The sequence below is a fragment of the Lactuca virosa genome, chromosome 8 (assembly GCF_052849685.1).
Source record: "Lactuca virosa cultivar CGN04683 chromosome 8, Lactuca_virosa_CGN04683_v6, whole genome shotgun sequence".
NCBI lineage: Eukaryota > Viridiplantae > Streptophyta > Magnoliopsida > Asterales > Asteraceae > Lactuca > Lactuca virosa.
This window is the reverse complement of record NC_136433.1, coordinates 19168247-19190318: the sequence shown is the minus strand read 5'-3', so window position 1 is coordinate 19190318 and position 22072 is coordinate 19168247. Positions and strand designations below refer to the sequence as shown.

At 30.6% G+C, this 22072-nt stretch overlaps 1 protein-coding gene across 1 annotated transcript in view; it reads left to right on the top strand.

Moving 5' to 3' along the window:
• Window positions 1–16395, top strand: part of LOC145129726 (G-type lectin S-receptor-like serine/threonine-protein kinase At4g27290) — an 80088-nt gene extending 63693 nt beyond the window's left edge. The window contains exons 3-8 of the mRNA XM_079064504.1: window positions 14691–14844; window positions 14984–15125; window positions 15216–15426; window positions 15505–15742; window positions 15874–16024; window positions 16108–16395. Of these exons, the coding sequence (XP_078920630.1) occupies window positions 14691–14844; window positions 14984–15125; window positions 15216–15426; window positions 15505–15742; window positions 15874–16024; window positions 16108–16395 (1184 nt within the window). The remainder of the gene's footprint in view (window positions 1–14690; window positions 14845–14983; window positions 15126–15215; window positions 15427–15504; window positions 15743–15873; window positions 16025–16107) is intronic.
• The last annotated feature ends 5677 nt before the right edge of the window (window positions 16396–22072 follow it).

Below are 22072 nucleotides of genomic sequence, written 5' to 3'. Positions count from 1 at the left end.
AAAGGGCATAACGTTCCACTCGTAATGACCAAAAGGAACATTAAAACCTGTTTTGTATTTATCTTCTTCATGAATTTGAATTTGCCAAAAACCAGATTTCATATCAAATTTTGAAAATATTTTTGAATCATAAAGTTTTTTCAATAAATCTCTTTTATTAGGAATAGGATATCTAATCCAATCTAAAACTTTATTTAAAGGTTTATAATTGATAACTAATCTTGGTGATCCTCTTTCTAATTCAGCAGCATTCATAACATAGAAAGCTGAACAAGACCAAGGAGATTTAGAAGGTCTAATTAATTTTTTGTCCAATAAATCTTGAATTTCTTTTTTACAATGGGCTTCTAATTCATTATTCATATGAATAGCTCTTGATTTTGAAGGAATATCCTTTTCATTGAAAGTTTTAATATAAGGTAATTTGACAATATGTTGTTTTCTGTTCCAAAAGGCGTTTGGAATATTTGAGCAAACATTATTTTCAAACTTTTGTTTTAAAGCTATAATTTTGTCTTGAATATACTTATCTTGTAATTGATTATGTATACGAAAATCATTAATTTCATTGATAAGGTAATTTGCTTGTTTTGTTTTATAATTAAGAATATTAATAGTTGAATAAGACGGAGGTTCACAAAATTTAAACATAATTTCTTTTCCAAAAACTTTAGTAATAATTCCATCATCTTGAACCATAAAAGGATATAATTTAGTAATAAAAGGTGTTCCTAAAATTAAAGGAGAAGTAAGATTTTTTACTAAAATTAAATGAGTTTTATAACAATAATCTTGATTGTTGCAAATATGAACATCGGAAATTTTATAATTTATTTTTAAACTGGTTCCTTCAGCTCCAGTAAGCCTAGAAGAAGTTTTTTCATAAAATTGAGTGGGAAATAAACCTTCTTGTATACAGTTCATATCAGCACCACTATCAATTAGAGCAGTAATATCCATTTTAAAATTATTTTTTACTAGAGTTATTTGAGTATTCCATTTTTGAGAAATTTGATCATTTATAATTCTTTCGATAACCTTTTCATCTTTATTTTCATTATTTTGTGAATTAATAATATTTTTTCCCTTTTCTAGAGTTATAATTTTGCCTTTAATTTCTTTTATGTCTTGTTTAACTAATTTTAATTCTTCTTGAAGTTCTTGTATGGAAATGGGTTTTGTTTCAGAAAATCTTTCATATATGTCTTTTAAATTAAAAAATTTTGTATTATTTGAAACAGAATTTTCATTCTTATTAAGCATTTGTTTTATCAACAGTTCTTGGATATTTTTATCTTTAATTGAATCCAAATTTTTTAAAAGATCTTTGTCATTGTTTGTAAGGACATTAATTGAATAATTACAATTACATTTTCCAACACATTTGCATGTATCAGAATCTTCCGAACTTGAAGTATTTTGTTCTAAGATGTTTAAATCATTTTCTTGAAAATCGGTAAAACTAGAATCAGAATCGGAATCAGAATTTAACATAATTTTTCTAATTTGTTCTTTTAATTCTTCTGAAATATTTAATTCATTAATTTTTGTTTTTGCATAACAATTATTAGCATTATGACCATTACGACCACATTTATGGCAAATAATAATGTCTTTTGATTTTCTTTTAGAATTTTTATTAGATCGTTTATAAGGGTTTTTTGATGTTAAAAATTTATTTTTCTTATAATTCTTATATTTTTCTGATTTATTATATTTCTTTTTCTTGAAATATTTTGAAGATTTTTTATTATATTTTTTGGTTTTTGAAGTAGACGGACCTGTTAATGGTTGATAACCATATTGTTGACAAAAATTTCCTAATTCATTCTTACTATTAATTCTATCTTTTTTAAGTTTTTCTTTAAATCTAAGGTCAGCACAAATAGCTAATCCTTCTTTATTAATATAATTAATTAAGTCTCCATAAGTTAAGTTTTGATAAGGAATTGTATTATTAAAATTTTCTCTTAATTTTTGTCTAATTCTTTCGGCAAAAAGTTTTGGAAGTCCAGCAATAAAACGTTCTTTCCAATAAGATTCTTTACAATCTGGTCTTGAAAAAACTTTAACGAGATAATTATCTTTGTACCATCTGAAATCAGTTAATTTTCTACAATGTAAGTTCATTAGAATTTCAGAAGTTCTTTCTTGAAAAGTAGTAGGATCTCCTACAAAGTTTTTGATTATAGCAAAAATTAAAGTATTAACCATATCATCCTCTTGAGTTTGAATTGGTAAATTATTTTCTTGTTTTATAACGGTTTTCTTGGCATTCATAATAAAATTCTTTTCTTCTGGTGTAATATAGAAATCCCACCAACCTTTAAGAGTACCAGTAAACCCAGAAATAATAATATTAACAATTTGAAGTTGAGTATTATTGTGAGACTTGTAAGCATTAGCTGCCATGGTCATTTCTTGAACAATATTAAGAATTTGATGTTCAGAGTTACCATCGATATTCCATTCGTAAACAGAAGTACCATCGTAAGCTGAACGATCATATTGAAAAGCTCTTTCTTCAATTTGAACATCAGGAAGAGAAGGTCTATTCCAATAATTTTTAATAGTTGGTTTTGGATTATTACCAAAATAATTAATCTTATTTAATCTTGAAAATTCATTTGTAAGCTGATTTATATCATCATTGTCATTTATGAATTGTTGAGTAAGATTGTCTAAATTTAATTCACTTTCATTATTACTTTCATCAGATTCGTCAAGAGAGTCATTATTTGTTCTTAACATATTTATAGATACATTTTTTGAAATACGGAAATTAGTAAGTCTTTTTTCTAATTCATCAATTAAATCTTTATTTCCAAGATTAAAATTTCCATTTATTTGATGAGGAATAAAGCTGACATTACTAGAACTTGCTATATTATTATAAAAAATTTTTGTTTTGATTTTATTTTCTTTTGATAATTGTAAATTTATAGTATTTTCTTCAATCCTATTTAGTTGATCTGAAATAGTTAAAAGAGTTTCATTTGAGTAATTATTTTGATAAATAATGTTTTGAAAACATTTTTCATTTGTTATCTGACTCGGAACTTTAACTAAAGGAGTTGCAATAAAATTATTATCAATAATGATTTCCTTTTTTGGCGGGTATTCAGAAATAATTTCTTGATTAGTAATAACATCCTTGTATGTTTTTGAAGAAACAGGAAAAATAGTTTGCATTTTAAAAGGATAATCTATATTATGTTTAGGAGCATAAATTAATTCGAACCATTGAAAAAACGGAGAGTGAATTTGATTTGATAAAACATAATCTTCCCAAAGTCCAAAATGTAAAAATCTTATATAATATGAAAAGTTTTCTTCATGCCAAATTCTTTTTGTATTATTATAATCTTTATAATATTCTTCTTCTTTTAAATAATCAAAATTAACATATGATGGTATTTTAGAAATATCTATATTAATATTCATTTTAACAAGTTGATTGATTTAATCTAAAAGATATATTTTTAATAATTATAAGTTGAGCACTAATAACAATATTTTTATTTTTAATCATTTTTGATAAACAATATATTATTTCCTTTTGAATATTATAATTATATGTGTCTTTTTCAGTATTAATTAATTTAATTTCTTCGTCTTCTTTGAGTTGTTTAATTCTATTTATTTCTTTAGAAATGCTTGCAATAATTTGCCATCTGGTCTTTAATAAATTATTCCAAAATTTATTATTATTACTACAACTAATCTGTCTTTTAGAACTCATTAACACGTATATTTAGATAAATTTGTTAAATAATTATCAAGATGTATATTAAAGGTTTTTAATACTGCTTTTATGTTATTAATTTCTTGTTCTAATTCTAATAGTTCTTTATCATCATTTATATTTTTTAATTCTAATATCTTTTCTTGTAAGAGTTTTTTAAATATTTTTATTGAATTTCTTAATCTCTTAATAGCAGTAACTCTATTTCTATTTAAAGAATTACAATTTATTTGAACTTTATTAGTCATAATTGTTGTCTATAATTTTGAAGTTCATTAATAAAATCAGATTTAGTAGGACTTGGTAAACTTGTATCACTAGTTTGGTCTTCTTTGATAAAGAGGTTTAGGAATAGGACTAGAATAGTCAACAGTTTTTAAATTTAAAGACTTTGATTTTGAAAGCGAAAATTTAGAAGTACCAATTTCAGGAATAGAACTAGTAGAAAATCTAGATGAAGAAAAATTTGTAGAAGAAAAGTTTATATCAACTGAGCCATCATTATGCTCAATTATATTTGAAATTTGTTTTGAAGAATCTAAAGATTTTGGTTCAATAACATTTTGTAAATTCCAATTACATGATTGAGTAATTTCTGACCATTTAAGTCGTTTAGGCATATGAACTTTTGTATGATTAGTATTTGCTTCGTAAATAATTGTTTCATTTCTTGGATTTGACAAACGGGTTTTTGGTTCTAAGGTAGTTGTCATGGTTTTATAACAAACACGATAAATAATTGCTAAAGGTTTAGAGTTATTTTTAAATTCTAAATTCTTTGTTTCAACAGTTAAAACCAAAGTGTCTAAAATATTTTTGTCAAATAATCCTACGGAAAAATTTGGATAACAATTAAAATAAATTGGTCCATTTGCGATATTTGTTTCTGCCATAGCTAAAATAGAATTTTGAAAATCTGTATGTCTTTTATCTCTTAATATTAAGAGAACAGGAGCATCAACACCAATTCTAAAAAGAGGTTTGATAGCAATTTGAACAAGACCTAAATGAAGAAATTTATATTTTTGTCTATGTTCGAAAATAGATCTTGATGATAACAAATTTATATTTTGTTGGTTTTGACCAATGGATAGGGTTTGTTCAGTCATTTTAATTGAGTAACTTTGAAAATAATCAAAAGTCCCTATTCTATAAATTGTGTTTATATTGGTTTTAGGTATAGTCCAATCATTTAAATTTTGTTCTATATTATCAATAGTTTCTTCAATAGAGTTTATATGATTATCATCATAATCTTGTTCTTTTTTCATAATATTTTTACCAGTATCATATTTTTTAGATAATATGCGTGAAAATCTACTCATATTTGATTAATTTTAGTTTAAAGATTTTATAAGAAAACTTACTTGTTTTATCTAGGATGAACAGAGAGGGCATCGGCCCAACGATGATTGTGGTCCGGCTCCGTGACTTACCATACTTGCACGTCTTACGCTAATCCAACCAATCACTGGTCTGGTCTCTGTATCATTCTTAACAAAACTCATAATTTTCTTAAAATTCTTCAAACAAAAATTAACCAAATAACAAACAGAGTTATCATACATACTAATCTCTGGTCTAAAACGTAGCTCTGATATCATTTTCTAACTAGTAGTTTCAGATATTTTTTAATGATAAAAATCATACATTATTTTATAAAACTGTTTTCTATCTTTGCTTATAAACTCATGATTAGTAGTTTCAGATATTTTTTGATGATAAAAATCATACATTATTTTATAAAACTGTTTTCTATCTTTGCTTATAAACTCATGATTATGGATTAGAACTTGTAAAGCTTTTAATTGATTACAATAATAATGACGATTAGCTTGTATCTTTGAATCAGACATAATAAAAGAACAAAAGTTATTTAAATATTTTAAGCATGAATTTGATTGATTTGATTATTATTAAATGCAAGTATTATTTTAACAAAAATTTCAAATTTCGTAGAATTAATAGTTAGAATAACTCGAAAAGAGATTGTCATAGCGATAACAGAGATAAGACAATAGTTGAATAAAATTCTTTATATATTACCTTCTTTTAAATTACAATCAGCGCATCCGTCTGGAGCAAGTATGATTTGAAAATCTAAAGATTTTGAACACCTAGAAGTAGATAGGAGAACTCTTTTCTTAGACATGAACTAAACATTTGAGAGAAGTTTTATAAGAGGGATTTTTAGATAACTTTGAGATGCTCTTCATTAAAACATATCTCTTCAATATATAGGAGTCTTGGAGTCTTGAAACATCTTGAAACGGGAAACCGAAGGATTACCGGATCATCTTGAGAATTATTGAATCAACTTGCATTTGTCGGAGTGTAGATGTGGCAGACAAAACTTTAAAGCTTTTGACAAATTGGCATCATATTTTGTCATTTTTTGATAATGGAAATCTTCTTTGGCGATAATGGAGCATCTTCTTTCATCTTTGTAAAAGTTGTTTGTTTTCATGCAATAATTTAGCATCTTATCTCTGCAGAAGACATGATAATATTTTTGATAATTGATGTACTCACACAGTGTATAATTGATAATTGATGTACCCACACAGTGTATAATAGTTGAACAATTTTAACAGATGTGGGAGAATGTTCTGAATTAGTTGGAGAATTGCGAATTTCTTGAAGTAATTGTTGTAGATCTTCAGGGGAAGAATTTGCAGCGGCACGAATTTTGCTAATAAGATTAGCATCTGGAGAAGATAGACTCTTGATAAGATTTGCTTCAATTTCTGGCTTTTGATTATACATTGATTGATAATGATTGAAAACAGCTTGCTCGTTTGCTTGAGAAATTGTGACTTTATCCCACCATTTTAGACGAAATTGTCTATTGAGCCAAGGGGGATTGAAGTCTGTTGCTTCTTGATAAGAGAATGTCCAGGACATAATCCATGGAACTTTAAATAACATGGTGAATTGTAACAAATATTCAAATTCTGGGATTTGTTGAATAAATAGCTCTTTGAATTTAGAAAAGCCTTTGAGAATTTCAGTGGGTAAACAACTAGGAACAAGTCCCATATAACGATACCAATTGACAAACCATCTGGGATATTCACAGGTAAAATTTTTATCAAAGAAAATGAACCATGAATGAGAATAGTTGCGAAGAAAAAATGCTTTAGTCCAAGCTTCTTGGTAATCATAATATGAATATCTTGGATAAGCAGGGAATTGATAAAGGGGTTTTTCGAAGGAAAGATTGGATGACCAATTTTCTGGAGAAATGATTTTAAGAATTCGGGCTTTGCTAAAATCAATAGATCCTTCTTTATTATTAGAACGGTGATCAATCTGAACAGATCCAGATTCCTGTAGAATGGTTTGATAATATTCTCGAGATTTGTAAGAGTTTTCATGAAAGGTTTTTCCTCGGCCAAAGAGGTGTTCAGTAAGAACATGAAAACCTTGATTGAGCTTAAGAATTTGAGAATCTTCAAGTATTTGGATTTTCAAGAGATTTGAATTGAGAACATAAGGGGCTTTATTTGTAGGTTTAGAAGTTGTTGAAAGTTGTGTTTCAGAAGGAATAGGTTTTGAAAAAGGGCTAATTGATTGAACTGGAGAAATGTTTGGAGTGACTAGTTTTGATTGAAGCATATTTGAATAAAGTTGAGAATTTTTTGCAATTGGAGTTAATGGAGAAAAACGATTCTGACTTGAGAAAGGAACAAGCTTTTGATTAATTGGTTTCTTGTCTTCAATCTTAGAGGAAGACGATGAACTCATTTTCCCTGCAAAAATTCACGAGAAAGAAAATTCGGTAATGAATTGCTTTCTCCTTTTATAAATTCAATATCAAAATCAAAATTGCCCAACAATGCTTGCCATCTAGCAAAGATTTGTTTAGAAATAATATTTTTAACATCTTTTTCTAAAATTGATTTTGCAGATTGACAATCAATTCTTAATAAAAAAATTTTCATAAATAAATCATCTTCAAATTTAGTAATACATAAAACAATACTTAAAATCTCCTTTTTAACAGTTGAATAATTCTTTTGAGTATTATTCCAAGCACCTGAATAAAAACGAACCAATTGTTCTTCAGAAGAATTTGATAATTTTTGTTTTAAAATACCTCCAAATCCAATATCACTAGCATCAGTTTCGACTATGATATTAGCATAAGGATGTGGTAAATTTAAACAAGGTAAAGAAGGAATTTTTTGTTTTATAAGTTTAACAATATTAGTATGTTCTTGAGTCCAAGGTTGTGGATTATTTTTTAATCTATTATAAAGAGGTTTGCAAAGAGTTCCTAAATCTTTGAAAAAATCATGAATATAATTTAGACATCCTAAAAATCGTTGAAGTTGTTTTTTATCTATAATTTCGTCAGGAAATTTATTAGAAAATTCTAAACTTCTTATAATAGGTTTAATAGTATTATTAACAATGTTATGTCCTAAAAATCTAATTTCATTTTGAAATAAATGCATTTTCTTAGCTGAAACAGCTAAGCCATTTTTATAAATTAAATCATAAAACTGATTTAAATGTTTGAAATGTTGATCAATAGATTTTGAAAAAATAAGAACATCATCAATATAAACAATTGAAAAACTGTTTATAGGAATGATAATATCATTCATAATGTTTTGAAATTCAGAAGGAGCATTTTTTAAACCAAAGGGCATAACGTTCCACTCGTAATGACCAAAAGGAACATTAAAACCTGTTTTGTATTTATCTTCTTCATGAATTTGAATTTGCCAAAAACCAGATTTCATATCAAATTTTGAAAATATTTTTGAATCATAAAGTTTTTTCAATAAATCTCTTTTATTAGGAATAGGATATCTAATCCAATCTAAAACTTTATTTAAAGGTTTATAATTGATAACTAATCTTGGTGATCCTCTTTCTAATTCAGCAGCATTCATAACATAGAAAGCTGAACAAGACCAAGGAGATTTAGAAGGTCTAATTAATTTTTTGTCCAATAAATCTTGAATTTCTTTTTTACAATGGGCTTCTAATTCATTATTCATATGAATAGCTCTTGATTTTGAAGGAATATCCTTTTCATTGAAAGTTTTAATATAAGGTAATTTGACAATATGTTGTTTTCTGTTCCAAAAGGCGTTTGGAATATTTGAGCAAACATTATTTTCAAACTTTTGTTTTAAAGCTATAATTTTGTCTTGAATATACTTATCTTGTAATTGATTATGTATACGAAAATCATTAATTTCATTGATAAGGTAATTTGCTTGTTTTGTTTTATAATTAAGAATATTAATAGTTGAATAAGACGGAGGTTCACAAAATTTAAACATAATTTCTTTTCCAAAAACTTTAGTAATAATTCCATCATCTTGAACCATAAAAGGATATAATTTAGTAATAAAAGGTGTTCCTAAAATTAAAGGAGAAGTAAGATTTTTTACTAAAATTAAATGAGTTTTATAACAATAATCTTGATTGTTGCAAATATGAACATCGGAAATTTTATAATTTATTTTTAAACTGGTTCCTTCAGCTCCAGTAAGCCTAGAAGAAGTTTTTTCATAAAATTGAGTGGGAAATAAACCTTCTTGTATACAGTTCATATCAGCACCACTATCAATTAGAGCAGTAATATCCATTTTAAAATTATTTTTTACTAGAGTTATTTGAGTATTCCATTTTTGAGAAATTTGATCATTTATAATTCTTTCGATAACCTTTTCATCTTTATTTTCATTATTTTGTGAATTAATAATATTTTTTCCCTTTTCTAGAGTTATAATTTTGCCTTTAATTTCTTTTATGTCTTGTTTAACTAATTTTAATTCTTCTTGAAGTTCTTGTATGGAAATGGGTTTTGTTTCAGAAAATCTTTCATATATGTCTTTTAAATTAAAAAATTTTGTATTATTTGAAACAGAATTTTCATTCTTATTAAGCATTTGTTTTATCAACAGTTCTTGGATATTTTTATCTTTAATTGAATCCAAATTTTTTAAAAGATCTTTGTCATTGTTTGTAAGGACATTAATTGAATAATTACAATTACATTTTCCAACACATTTGCATGTATCAGAATCTTCCGAACTTGAAGTATTTTGTTCTAAGATGTTTAAATCATTTTCTTGAAAATCGGTAAAACTAGAATCAGAATCGGAATCAGAATTTAACATAATTTTTCTAATTTGTTCTTTTAATTCTTCTGAAATATTTAATTCATTAATTTTTGTTTTTGCATAACAATTATTAGCATTATGACCATTACGACCACATTTATGGCAAATAATAATGTCTTTTGATTTTCTTTTAGAATTTTTATTAGATCGTTTATAAGGGTTTTTTGATGTTAAAAATTTATTTTTCTTATAATTCTTATATTTTTCTGATTTATTATATTTCTTTTTCTTGAAATATTTTGAAGATTTTTTATTATATTTTTTGGTTTTTGAAGTAGACGGACCTGTTAATGGTTGATAACCATATTGTTGACAAAAATTTCCTAATTCATTCTTACTATTAATTCTATCTTTTTTAAGTTTTTCTTTAAATCTAAGGTCAGCACAAATAGCTAATCCTTCTTTATTAATATAATTAATTAAGTCTCCATAAGTTAAGTTTTGATAAGGAATTGTATTATTAAAATTTTCTCTTAATTTTTGTCTAATTCTTTCGGCAAAAAGTTTTGGAAGTCCAGCAATAAAACGTTCTTTCCAATAAGATTCTTTACAATCTGGTCTTGAAAAAACTTTAACGAGATAATTATCTTTGTACCATCTGAAATCAGTTAATTTTCTACAATGTAAGTTCATTAGAATTTCAGAAGTTCTTTCTTGAAAAGTAGTAGGATCTCCTACAAAGTTTTTGATTATAGCAAAAATTAAAGTATTAACCATATCATCCTCTTGAGTTTGAATTGGTAAATTATTTTCTTGTTTTATAACGGTTTTCTTGGCATTCATAATAAAATTCTTTTCTTCTGGTGTAATATAGAAATCCCACCAACCTTTAAGAGTACCAGTAAACCCAGAAATAATAATATTAACAATTTGAAGTTGAGTATTATTGTGAGACTTGTAAGCATTAGCTGCCATGGTCATTTCTTGAACAATATTAAGAATTTGATGTTCAGAGTTACCATCGATATTCCATTCGTAAACAGAAGTACCATCGTAAGCTGAACGATCATATTGAAAAGCTCTTTCTTCAATTTGAACATCAGGAAGAGAAGGTCTATTCCAATAATTTTTAATAGTTGGTTTTGGATTATTACCAAAATAATTAATCTTATTTAATCTTGAAAATTCATTTGTAAGCTGATTTATATCATCATTGTCATTTATGAATTGTTGAGTAAGATTGTCTAAATTTAATTCACTTTCATTATTACTTTCATCAGATTCGTCAAGAGAGTCATTATTTGTTCTTAACATATTTATAGATACATTTTTTGAAATACGGAAATTAGTAAGTCTTTTTTCTAATTCATCAATTAAATCTTTATTTCCAAGATTAAAATTTCCATTTATTTGATGAGGAATAAAGCTGACATTACTAGAACTTGCTATATTATTATAAAAAATTTTTGTTTTGATTTTATTTTCTTTTGATAATTGTAAATTTATAGTATTTTCTTCAATCCTATTTAGTTGATCTGAAATAGTTAAAAGAGTTTCATTTGAGTAATTATTTTGATAAATAATGTTTTGAAAACATTTTTCATTTGTTATCTGACTCAGAACTTTAACTAAAGGAGTTGCAATAAAATTATTATCAATAATGATTTCCTTTTTTGGCGGGTATTCAGAAATAATTTCTTGATTAGTAATAACATCCTTGTATGTTTTTGAAGAAACAGGAAAAATAGTTTGCATTTTAAAAGGATAATCTATATTATGTTTAGGAGCATAAATTAATTCGAACCATTGAAAAAACGGAGAGTGAATTTGATTTGATAAAACATAATCTTCCCAAAGTCCAAAATGTAAAAATCTTATATAATATGAAAAGTTTTCTTCATGCCAAATTCTTTTTGTATTATTATAATCTTTATAATATTCTTCTTCTTTTAAATAATCAAAATTAACATATGATGGTATTTTAGAAATATCTATATTAATATTCATTTTAACAAGTTGATTGATTTAATCTAAAAGATATATTTTTAATAATACTAAGTTGAGCACTAATAACAATATTTTTATTTTTAATCATTTTTGATAAACAATATATTATTTCCTTTTGAATATTATAATTATATGTGTCTTTTTCAGTATTAATTAATTTAATTTCTTCGTCTTCTTTGAGTTGTTTAATTCTATTTATTTCTTTAGAAATGCTTGCAATAATTTGCCATCTGGTCTTTAATAAATTATTCCAAAATTTATTATTATTACTACAACTAATCTGTCTTTTAGAACTCATTAACACGTATATTTAGATAAATTTGTTAAATAATTATCAAGATGTATATTAAAGGTTTTTAATACTGCTTTTATGTTATTAATTTCTTGTTCTAATTCTAATAGTTCTTTATCATCATTTATATTTTTTAATTCTAATATCTTTTCTTGTAAGAGTTTTTTAAATATTTTTATTGAATTTCTTAATCTCTTAATAGCAGTAACTCTATTTCTATTTAAAGAATTACAATTTATTTGAACTTTATTAGTCATAATTGTTGTCTATAATTTTGAAGTTCATTAATAAAATCAGATTTAGTAGGACTTGGTAAACTTGTATCACTAGTTTGGTCTTCTTGATAAAGAGGTTTAGGAATAGGACTAGAATAGTCAACAGTTTTTAAATTTAAAGACTTTGATTTTGAAAGCGAAAATTTAGAAGTGCCAATTTCAGGAATAGAACTAGTAGAAAATCTAGATGAAGAAAAATTTGTAGAAGAAAAGTTTATATCAACTGAGCCATCATTATGCTCAATTATATTTGAAATTTGTTTTGAAGAATCTAAAGATTTTGGTTCAATAACATTTTGTAAATTCCAATTACATGATTGAGTAATTTCTGACCATTTAAGTCGTTTAGGCATATGAACTTTTGTATGATTAGTATTTGCTTCGTAAATAATTGTTTCATTTCTTGGATTTGACAAACGGGTTTTTGGTTCTAAGGTAGTTGTCATGGTTTTATAACAAACACGATAAATAATTGCTAAAGGTTTAGAGTTATTTTTAAATTCTAAATTCTTTGTTTCAACAGTTAAAACCAAAGTGTCTAAAATATTTTTGTCAAATAATCCTACGGAAAAATTTGGATAACAATTAAAATAAATTGGTCCATTTGTGATATTTGTTTCTGCCATAGCTAAAATAGAATTTTGAAAATCTGTATGTCTTTTATCTCTTAATATTAAGAGAACAGGAGCATCAACACCAATTCTAAAAAGAGGTTTGATAGCAATTTGAACAAGACCTAAATGAAGAAATTTATATTTTTGTCTATGTTCGAAAATAGATCTTGATGATAACAAATTTATATTTTGTTGGTTTTGACCAATGGATAAGGTTTGTTCAGTCATTTTAATTGAGTAACTTTGAAAATAATCAAAAGTCCCTATTCTATAAATTGTGTTTATATTGGTTTTAGGTATAGTCCAATCATTTAAATTTTGTTCTATATTATCAATAGTTTCTTCAATAGAGTTTATATGATTATCATCATAATCTTGTTCTTTTTTCATAATATTTTTACCAGTATCATATTTTTTAGATAATATGCGTGAAAATCTACTCATATTTGATTAATTTTAGTTTAAAGATTTTATAAGAAAACTTACTTGTTTTATCTAGGATGAACAGAGAGGGCATCGGCCCAACGATGATTGTGGTCCGGCTCCGTGACTTACCATACTTGCACGTCTTACGCTAATCCAACCAATCACTGGTCTGGTCTCTGTATCATTCTTAACAAAACTCATAATTTTCTTAAAATTCTTCAAACAAAAATTAACCAAATAACAAACAGAGTTATCATACATACTAATCTCTGGTCTAAAACGTAGCTCTGATACCATTTTCTAACTAGTAGTTTCAGATATTTTTTAATGATAAAAATCATTTTGGTTCAATAACATTTTGTAAATTCCAATTACATGATTGAGTAATTTCTGACCATTTAAGTCGTTTAGGCATATGAACTTTTGTATGATTAGTATTTGCTTCGTAAATAATTGTTTCATTTCTTGGATTTGACAAACGGGTTTTTGGTTCTAAGGTAGTTGTCATGGTTTTATAACAAACACGATAAATAATTGCTAAAGGTTTAGAGTTATTTTTAAATTCTAAATTCTTTGTTTCAACAGTTAAAACCAAAGTGTCTAAAATATTTTTGTCAAATAATCCTACGGAAAAACTTAAAAAAGATAGAATTAATAGTAAGAATGAATTAGGAAATATTTGTCAACAATATGGTTATCAACCATTAACAGGTCCGTCTACTTCAAAAACCAAAAAATATAATAAAAAATCTTCAAAATATTTCAAGAAAAAGAAATATAATATATATAAGTGAAAAGTGAAAAGTCTAGAGCCTGTTGAATTGTGGTGTGACATGGTTGGCCGAGAGATTTGACCTCCCACCACGTTGGCATGGAGTTCAAAGGCGCACTGACTAGGTAACACAATTAAAGCGATTACATTATACAATTTCCTAAAACTTATTAGCCATACATATGATGAAGACTTACATGACCCTAACAGAGTAAGTACTATCATTAGCTATAGCTAGAATTCGACTATCTTTTGATTTCAAGCTAATCCTTTTAGGTGCTAAAACCTATTAGCCATACATTATACATATGATGAAGACTTACATGACCCTTAGGAACATTACATTATAAAATTTCTTAAAAGGAATTTTCAAAAAAAAAAAAAAAAAAGTATGTGTAATGTGCATAAACTGCAGGTTTGGATTTATTTGCATGGTTTTGGATTGTAACATTAATAACTATTACATTTATTAGAAAAAGGCCAATCCAGCTTCAACAAAAAGAAGGAAGTACTCATGGTGATGCTGTCAGTTTCTTCAGCTGCACTGCTTCTGTCTACAGTAGCATATGCCTGTAGAAAGAAAATGAAAATGCATCACAAAAAAGGACGAGGTAACATGGAGACAAGATATTTGTTATGCTTCCATAAATGATACATTAACAATTACCATTACAAATTACAACTTTCCAAGAATATATTATTTGGCATATCCATGTAATTAGGAGAAAATGAAAATGAACTTTTTTGTAGGGAGCAGTCCACATACCCTTGTTAAGGATCATTCCAGTGTTCAGATAGAAAACCTTGATGAGGTACCTTTTCTTAGCATGTATCAAATAGCTAAGGCTACTGATAACTTTAAAATTGATAATAAGATTGGAGAAGGTGGTTTTGGTCCAGTTTACAAGGTAATTACTGCTGTTTTAATTAAAATGTGATACTTGACAGTATCATCAAAAGGAATATTACAATCGTAAGTTCCAATATTTATTTTTTAGGGTGTGTTGGAAGATGGGAAAGTAATCGCTGTAAAGCGTCTCTCAGAAACATCCCAACAAGGACTTGATGAGTTCCAAAATGAAGTCATTTGTATCGCCAAACTTCAACATCGGAATCTTGTGAAGCTTCTTGGATACTGCATTCATGCAAATGAAAGGATTCTAGTTTATGAATACATGGAAAACAAAAGCTTGGACTCATTTCTGTTTGGTTTGACTCCCTCTAATGCCTTACTTTCACACTTGTTGTAGCAACATGCAGACTTATTAAGTAGTTCATATTTCGCAGATGAAGCCACAGGTTCGATGCTTGACTGGCCTCAGCGCTTTCACATTATCCATGGTATTGCTCGAGGTATTCTTTATCTACATCAAGATTCCCGCCTCCAAATCATCCACAGAGATCTCAAGGCAGGTAATATCTTGCTGGACAGTGAAATGAATCCAAAAATATCAGACTTTGGCCTTGCTCGGAAATTTGTAGGACAGGATGACATGGCTAAGACAAAGAAGGTTGTTGGAACATAGTAAGATTCTACAAAACATGGACTATATTAATGCTCGCATTTCTTTCTCAAGACATGGGAAAATAAAAAAAAACTTAAAAAAAAACACGAAACCCTACTAATCTATGTTTATTAATTGAACTTGGTTGCAGTGGTTATATTTCTCCTGAGTATGCGGTACATGGATGTTTCTCTATAAAGTCGGATGTATTTAGCTTTGGTGTAATTGTGCTGGAGATAGTGAGTGGAAAAAAGAACAGAGAGTTCTCTCATGAGGCTCACAGTGACAACCTTCTTGGACATGTAAGTAGACTGAAAGGGACAGCCACTACTGTTTTCTTTAAGATCAGCCTTAGCATATTTATTTGATGTTTGTTTTCATTCAGGCATGGAGACTCTATAAAGAAAACAAGTCCATTCAACTATTGAGTGCGTCTTTACGCAACTCCTGCGTTATCTCTGAAGTACTACGATCAATACATATTGGATTATTGTGCGTGCAACATCATGCAGAAGATAGGCCAACTATGTTGTCTGTGGTTTTGATGCTGATTAGCGAGGGTGCATTGCCTCCACCTAAGCAACCAGCTTTCTTCACGGAAGAAAGTCACCGTCAAGTCAACTCTGTTTCAACTCTAGAGGAATACACAATAACACTATTGCATGCTAGATAGAAAGCTTGTGTCTATGGTAGATTTGAAAGTGCATCTTATGGACAACTGTATTCATCTCCTTTCTTTGATGCTTCAGTTTTGTCCTTTCCAGATTGTAATCTTATGTTCCATATCTAGAGGAACACATGGTAAAACTGCTGCATGCAGTGTTGAGTATGAATCCACAGAAATGTTGAGTGTGAATCCACAGAAAAGCTGGTCAAAAATGGCAGGAACAATGTGAAGTTGTGAAGCCACAATTGTTGAATGAAGACCCAGTTGTGTTTTTTGACTACTTCTGATTTCCATCTCTATATAAGAGATTATTCTGTATTTGTAAAACTTGTATCTAGTGTAACACAGAAAGAGTGCAGATTAGCACCAAGAAATGTAAATTCCTAGTTACCGGTGGACGTAGGTCAGAGAAGGACCGAACCACGTTAAATCCCTCGTGTTCTTGTTTTTCGTGAGCTGTGTGTGTGTTTAGAGTCGTGTGTTAAGTGTCTCGATCCTAACAAGTGGTATCAGAGCAAGGTTGTAGCTACAGAAGGTGATTTTAAGTTTTTGGTCGAAATTTTTTTTCGTCAAAAACGATTTTGGTGTATACCGTTGGAAAGGTCTCGTTCCGAAGATTCCGAAAATATTTTTTTCTGAATTTTTGATCACCGGAAGACGTCCAAATCGCCGGTCAAAGGTTTGCCGGAATATTGACCGGGAAAACGAGTTCGCCGGAGACGACGACATTGTAGCACCAGACACTGTAGCAGTCCGTCGGAGAAGACGACACTGTAGCAGGACTGTAGCACGATGTCAGCAGTGATGTCAGCAGACACTGTAGCAACACTGTAGCACCAGACACTGTAGCAGATTTGAAAAATTGCAGTTTAGCCCCTGAACTTTCAGAAAATTGTAGTTTAGCCCCTGAACTTTCAGAAAATTGCAGTTTAGCCCCTAATCTTTCAGAAAATGGCAGAAAGCAGTAAGCTTCAGATTGAGAAGTTTGATGGGAAAGATTTTGGTTGGTGGAAGATGCAAATTGAAGATTTGCTCGTGCAGAAAGACTTGGACGCAGTTTTAGGTGAAAAACCGGAGGCGATCACACAAGCAAACTGGGAGACTTTGGATAAGAAGGCCAAGGCATTTATTAGACTGACTTTGTCAAAGGATGTTGCCTTCAACATTTTGAAGGAGACCTCGGCAAAGGGAATCATGGAGGCATTGTCTAATATGTAAGAGAAGCCGTCGGCAGCAAATAAAGTCTTCCTGATTCGGGAACTAGTCAACACGAGGATGAGGGAAGGAAGTTCAGTTACAGTACACATCAACAATTTGAACTCAATTTTATCCAGACTTGGGTCAGTGGGAATAAAATTTGAGGACGAAGTTCAAGCTTTACTACTGTTATCATCATTACCTGACAGTTGGTCCGGAACAGTTACAGCCGTTACTAGTTCCGCAGGATCGAAAGAGCTCACTTTTGAGGGAATTCGGGATTTAATTCTAGGCGAAGACGTCAGACGAAGAAATTCCGGGGAATCATCAAGTGAACAATTGAATGCGGTCAGAGGTAGAAGAAATAACAGAGGTAGTGGGAGCGGGAACAGGAGAAGGAGTCAGTCGAGGACTCGAAATGATGTGACTTGTTGGAACTGTAAAGAGGTTGGACATTTCAGGAATCAATGTCCAAAAGACAAGAAAGAAGTTAACGTTGCAGTAGACCATTCAGATGATGATGTTTTGATCTGTAGTGTGGAGAGCAATGTGGATTCCTGGGTTATGGATTCGGGTGCTTCATTTCACGCTACCCACAGCCGTGAAGCACTGCAGAATCTGAAAGAAGGAGATTTTGGTAAGGTAAGACTGGCGAACTATGAGGTTCTTGATGTGACGAGCATAGGTGACTTAGATTTGAAGACTCCAGTTGGTCCATGGACTTTGAAGGATGTCCGGGTAATTCCAAGTCTGAAGAAACAGTTGATTTCTGTTGGGTAGTTGGATGAACAGGGACACGAGGTTAAGTTCAGGAATGGGCAGTGGAAGGTTGTCAAAGGAAATCTTGTGATAGCTCGTGGACATAAGAGGGGTTCATTATATATGGTCAGTTTACCGTCTGAGGGAGTAACCGTCCCAGTTCAAAAGAAAAACAAAATCCGGTTCATAGAGTCTCGTGGACAGAAGAAGGTTTGCTTTGCAGATGGCAAACCCAGAGTCACAGGTCAGATTCAGGTTGAACGTGTTTGGAACGGTTCAGAAAAACCAGTCAAGGGCATTCATAGCAGTGGGAGCATGGGCTTTGTTTCAGCTAGAATACCCAGAACACAGTGGGTTAAGAGAACCAGTATTCCATCTGTAAAAGTCTCTCCAGATTATCTGCTTCACATGGAGAGTGTCGTTTGTTCTCAGGATGTTCCAGGATCGGGCAGTTCATTTCAGTGGGAGCCGATGGAGACAGAGAACAGGTCAGTGGCAGACTTAGCCATGACTGATGTGTTGGAGCTAACGAAAGCTTCAACTGGCCTTCAGGTTAATTGAAGAGAAGGCCAGGGTAACTAGGAAGGAGTTAAGATCAAATACAGATGCACAGTTGAAGCACATGTGAAGATTGTTCCGTGGCTTCAAGTGGGAGATTGTTGAGTATGAATCCACAGAAATGTTGAGTGTGAATCCACAGAAAAGCTGGTCAAAAATGGCAGGAACAATGTGAAGTTGTGAAGCCACAATTGTTGAATGAAGACCCAGTTGTGTTTTTTGACTACTTCTAATTTCCATCTCTATATAAGAGATTATTCTGTATTTGTAAAACTTGTATCTAGTGTAACACAGAAAGAGTGCAGATTAGCACCAAGAAATGTAAATTCCTAGTTACCGGTGGACGTAGGTCAGAGAAGGACCGAACCACGTTAAATCCCTCGTGTTCTTGTTTTTCGTGAGCTGTGTGTGTGTTTAGAGTCGTGTGTTAAGTGTCTCGATCCTAACATGCAGATGTAAAATTACAAGCGAGAAACTCTAATCATCTCCTCTCTCGATGCTTGAGTTGTGTCCTTTCCGGATTGCAATTCATGGTTTCGGCTCTCTAGACTAGTCCACTTGAATACTTGATATATATATATATATATATATATATATATATATATATATATATATATATATATATATATATGCTACAGCTTGTTCTCTTGTTATTATATGTGTTAACTAAATATAATTTTAAACTTCCTCGTCATCATGTACCAAAATAGAATAAGATTTTGGACTTTCTGGTCAATGTTTAAGATAAATTCACATATTCTCGGAGACAATACATGGTAGTTCCATTATCTGATGGAATAATAGAATATCATAATTATTGACGTATGTTTATATCAGGGATTTATTGTTGCTGACAACAAAACAAGTTAAGCACTTCAGACAAATATCAAAACAAACTTCGGTGAACTTGCGGAAATAAAACTTCTGAAAATGTAAATCAAGTGAACACAATATTTAACGTGGTTCAGTGACCTACATTCACGGGCGAACGAGAGAGAGAGAGAGAGAGAGAGAGAGAGAGAGAGAGGATTTTATTAACTTCCAAGAACAATTACAATCACACAAAGGTTACACCACACTTGAGCTCTCAAAACAAAAGAATCTCTCTTGCTTACTAACTGCTCCAAAGGAGTGCTCTCAACCTCACAATGATTAATTTCTTGAAATTTCTGCACACTCATAATGATGGAGATATGATTATATTTATACTTGATGGATCATACCTAAAACCATAGTGGTCCAAGCCCATTGGCCCATAGGCCAATGAGTGGTGACAACCAATCATCTTCTGCCATGCAGCATCTTCTGGAACATTCTTCCATGTCATACAACCCACGAGCATCAACAACACACATGATGGACCACGTTAACCATAATGGAGCATCATGATGTACAGGTGCTGCATCATGAACACTAATGGCCCAACATCTATCATGGTGGCACAACGTGGTGTATATCTTGAGCAATACCAACTTCTAAGCATCCTTAAACGATCTTGAGTATCATAGACCACTTCATATCATACTTGGCTCACCAGGGATACCATGGCTCATCAAAGAACCAAAAATAACCCATCTTGCACCATGATGGCGCAACATGTGCAAGGTTGACGCAACAGGCATCAAGTATGGTGCAAGAACTTCTAGGTTGGAGTAACATCACCATCTTGGCACAACAACAACATGCATAGGCGCAACAAGGACATACTTGGCGCAACAACATACTCCATGGCGCAATAGGAGTACCTCATGGCGCAAGAGAGGTACCCCATGGCTCAAGAGGGAGTAGTTTGGCGCAAAAAGGAGTGCCCTCGGCGCAACAACATCCTTCTTGGCCCAACCCTTCAACAGATGGCGCAACAAGGTTCCCATGTTGCTCCATATCACTACCAAGTGCTCCAAACCTCTTCCAGATGCTCCAAACCCCCTTTTATATGATCCTTTCCTCTGGCACTTGATCCGTTTCTTTGTCAGACAATCCATTCCCTTCTCAGATGATCCGTTCCTTTGTCACATGCTCCATGAACCTCAAGTGCTCCATTGAGTTCTAATTGCTCCAAATGAACTCAAAATGGTTCGTCCAAGTGCTCCACTTGATTCTAAGTGCTCCATGTTGGACAAAAAATCATACCTCAAGAATCTCCCACTCGAAGGCTTGAACAACTTCATCTTCCAGTTAAAGTCTTCATCATTATCTGAATCTCTCTCCTTCTCTACGCTAACCCACATCCTTAAAATCTTGGAAGGGCAGTTGATGCCATACATGGCTTCAAATTTTTAGTGGTAAACACCTTATTATATTCATCCGCTAAGTTCTCCTAACTAAGGACTTTCTTTAGCTTAGTAGTCCCTTGGTTCATTTTCTTGTCCTCTCCGGTCAGCTGCATCTTAAGCTCATTGATCTTCTGCGTGTTGGAACCAACAATCAACACAACGTCAACATTTAATACGAGGATAATGTATGAGGAGCTTAACTTCTTCAAGTAACAACCGTGATCAACCTTACATATTTTAAACCCACTCCTCCTCATGAAGTTATCAAACTTTAAGTACCATTGCTTAGAAGTATGCTCCATGCCATACATGTTTTCTTTATTCTTGAACACCAGCTTTTTCTTACTAGCTGTAAGAGCACTTTCTGGCTGTGCCTTCAAGATTTCTCCTTCCAGGTTATCATGAAGGAGATCAGTTGTATTCATATCTAGGTGCTCTAGATGGAGATTTTCAGAGGCTACTGCATTCAACATAGAAGTGACTGTAGTCATCTTCGTAATTGGAGAATCGTCCTCTCCCTTCTTTTGTATTCCCTTGACCGACAATCTTTCATTGCAAGTTTTACCACCATCTATCTCATCCTTAACTTGAAACATATTAATGTTCTGCAGTCCGCTCAACTTGTCATCCATAGCCTTGTCCCACTGTATGGAGTTCATCTTCAAGGCCTCTAGTTTTGACCCATTCTCACTTGTCAACGTGTCACTGGTTGATGGAGAATGCCTCACTGGGGTAATTTGCTTCGTGGTCCTTTGGATAATATGTGGTTTGATCTTTGAAACACTTACAGCTCCACCCTTATAACCATTATCACCAGAGCTCCCACTAGGCTCAAAGTTGACCCAAAGGTTGGTGCTTTATAGACATACATCTCCAATGCATGTCTTGAACCCAAA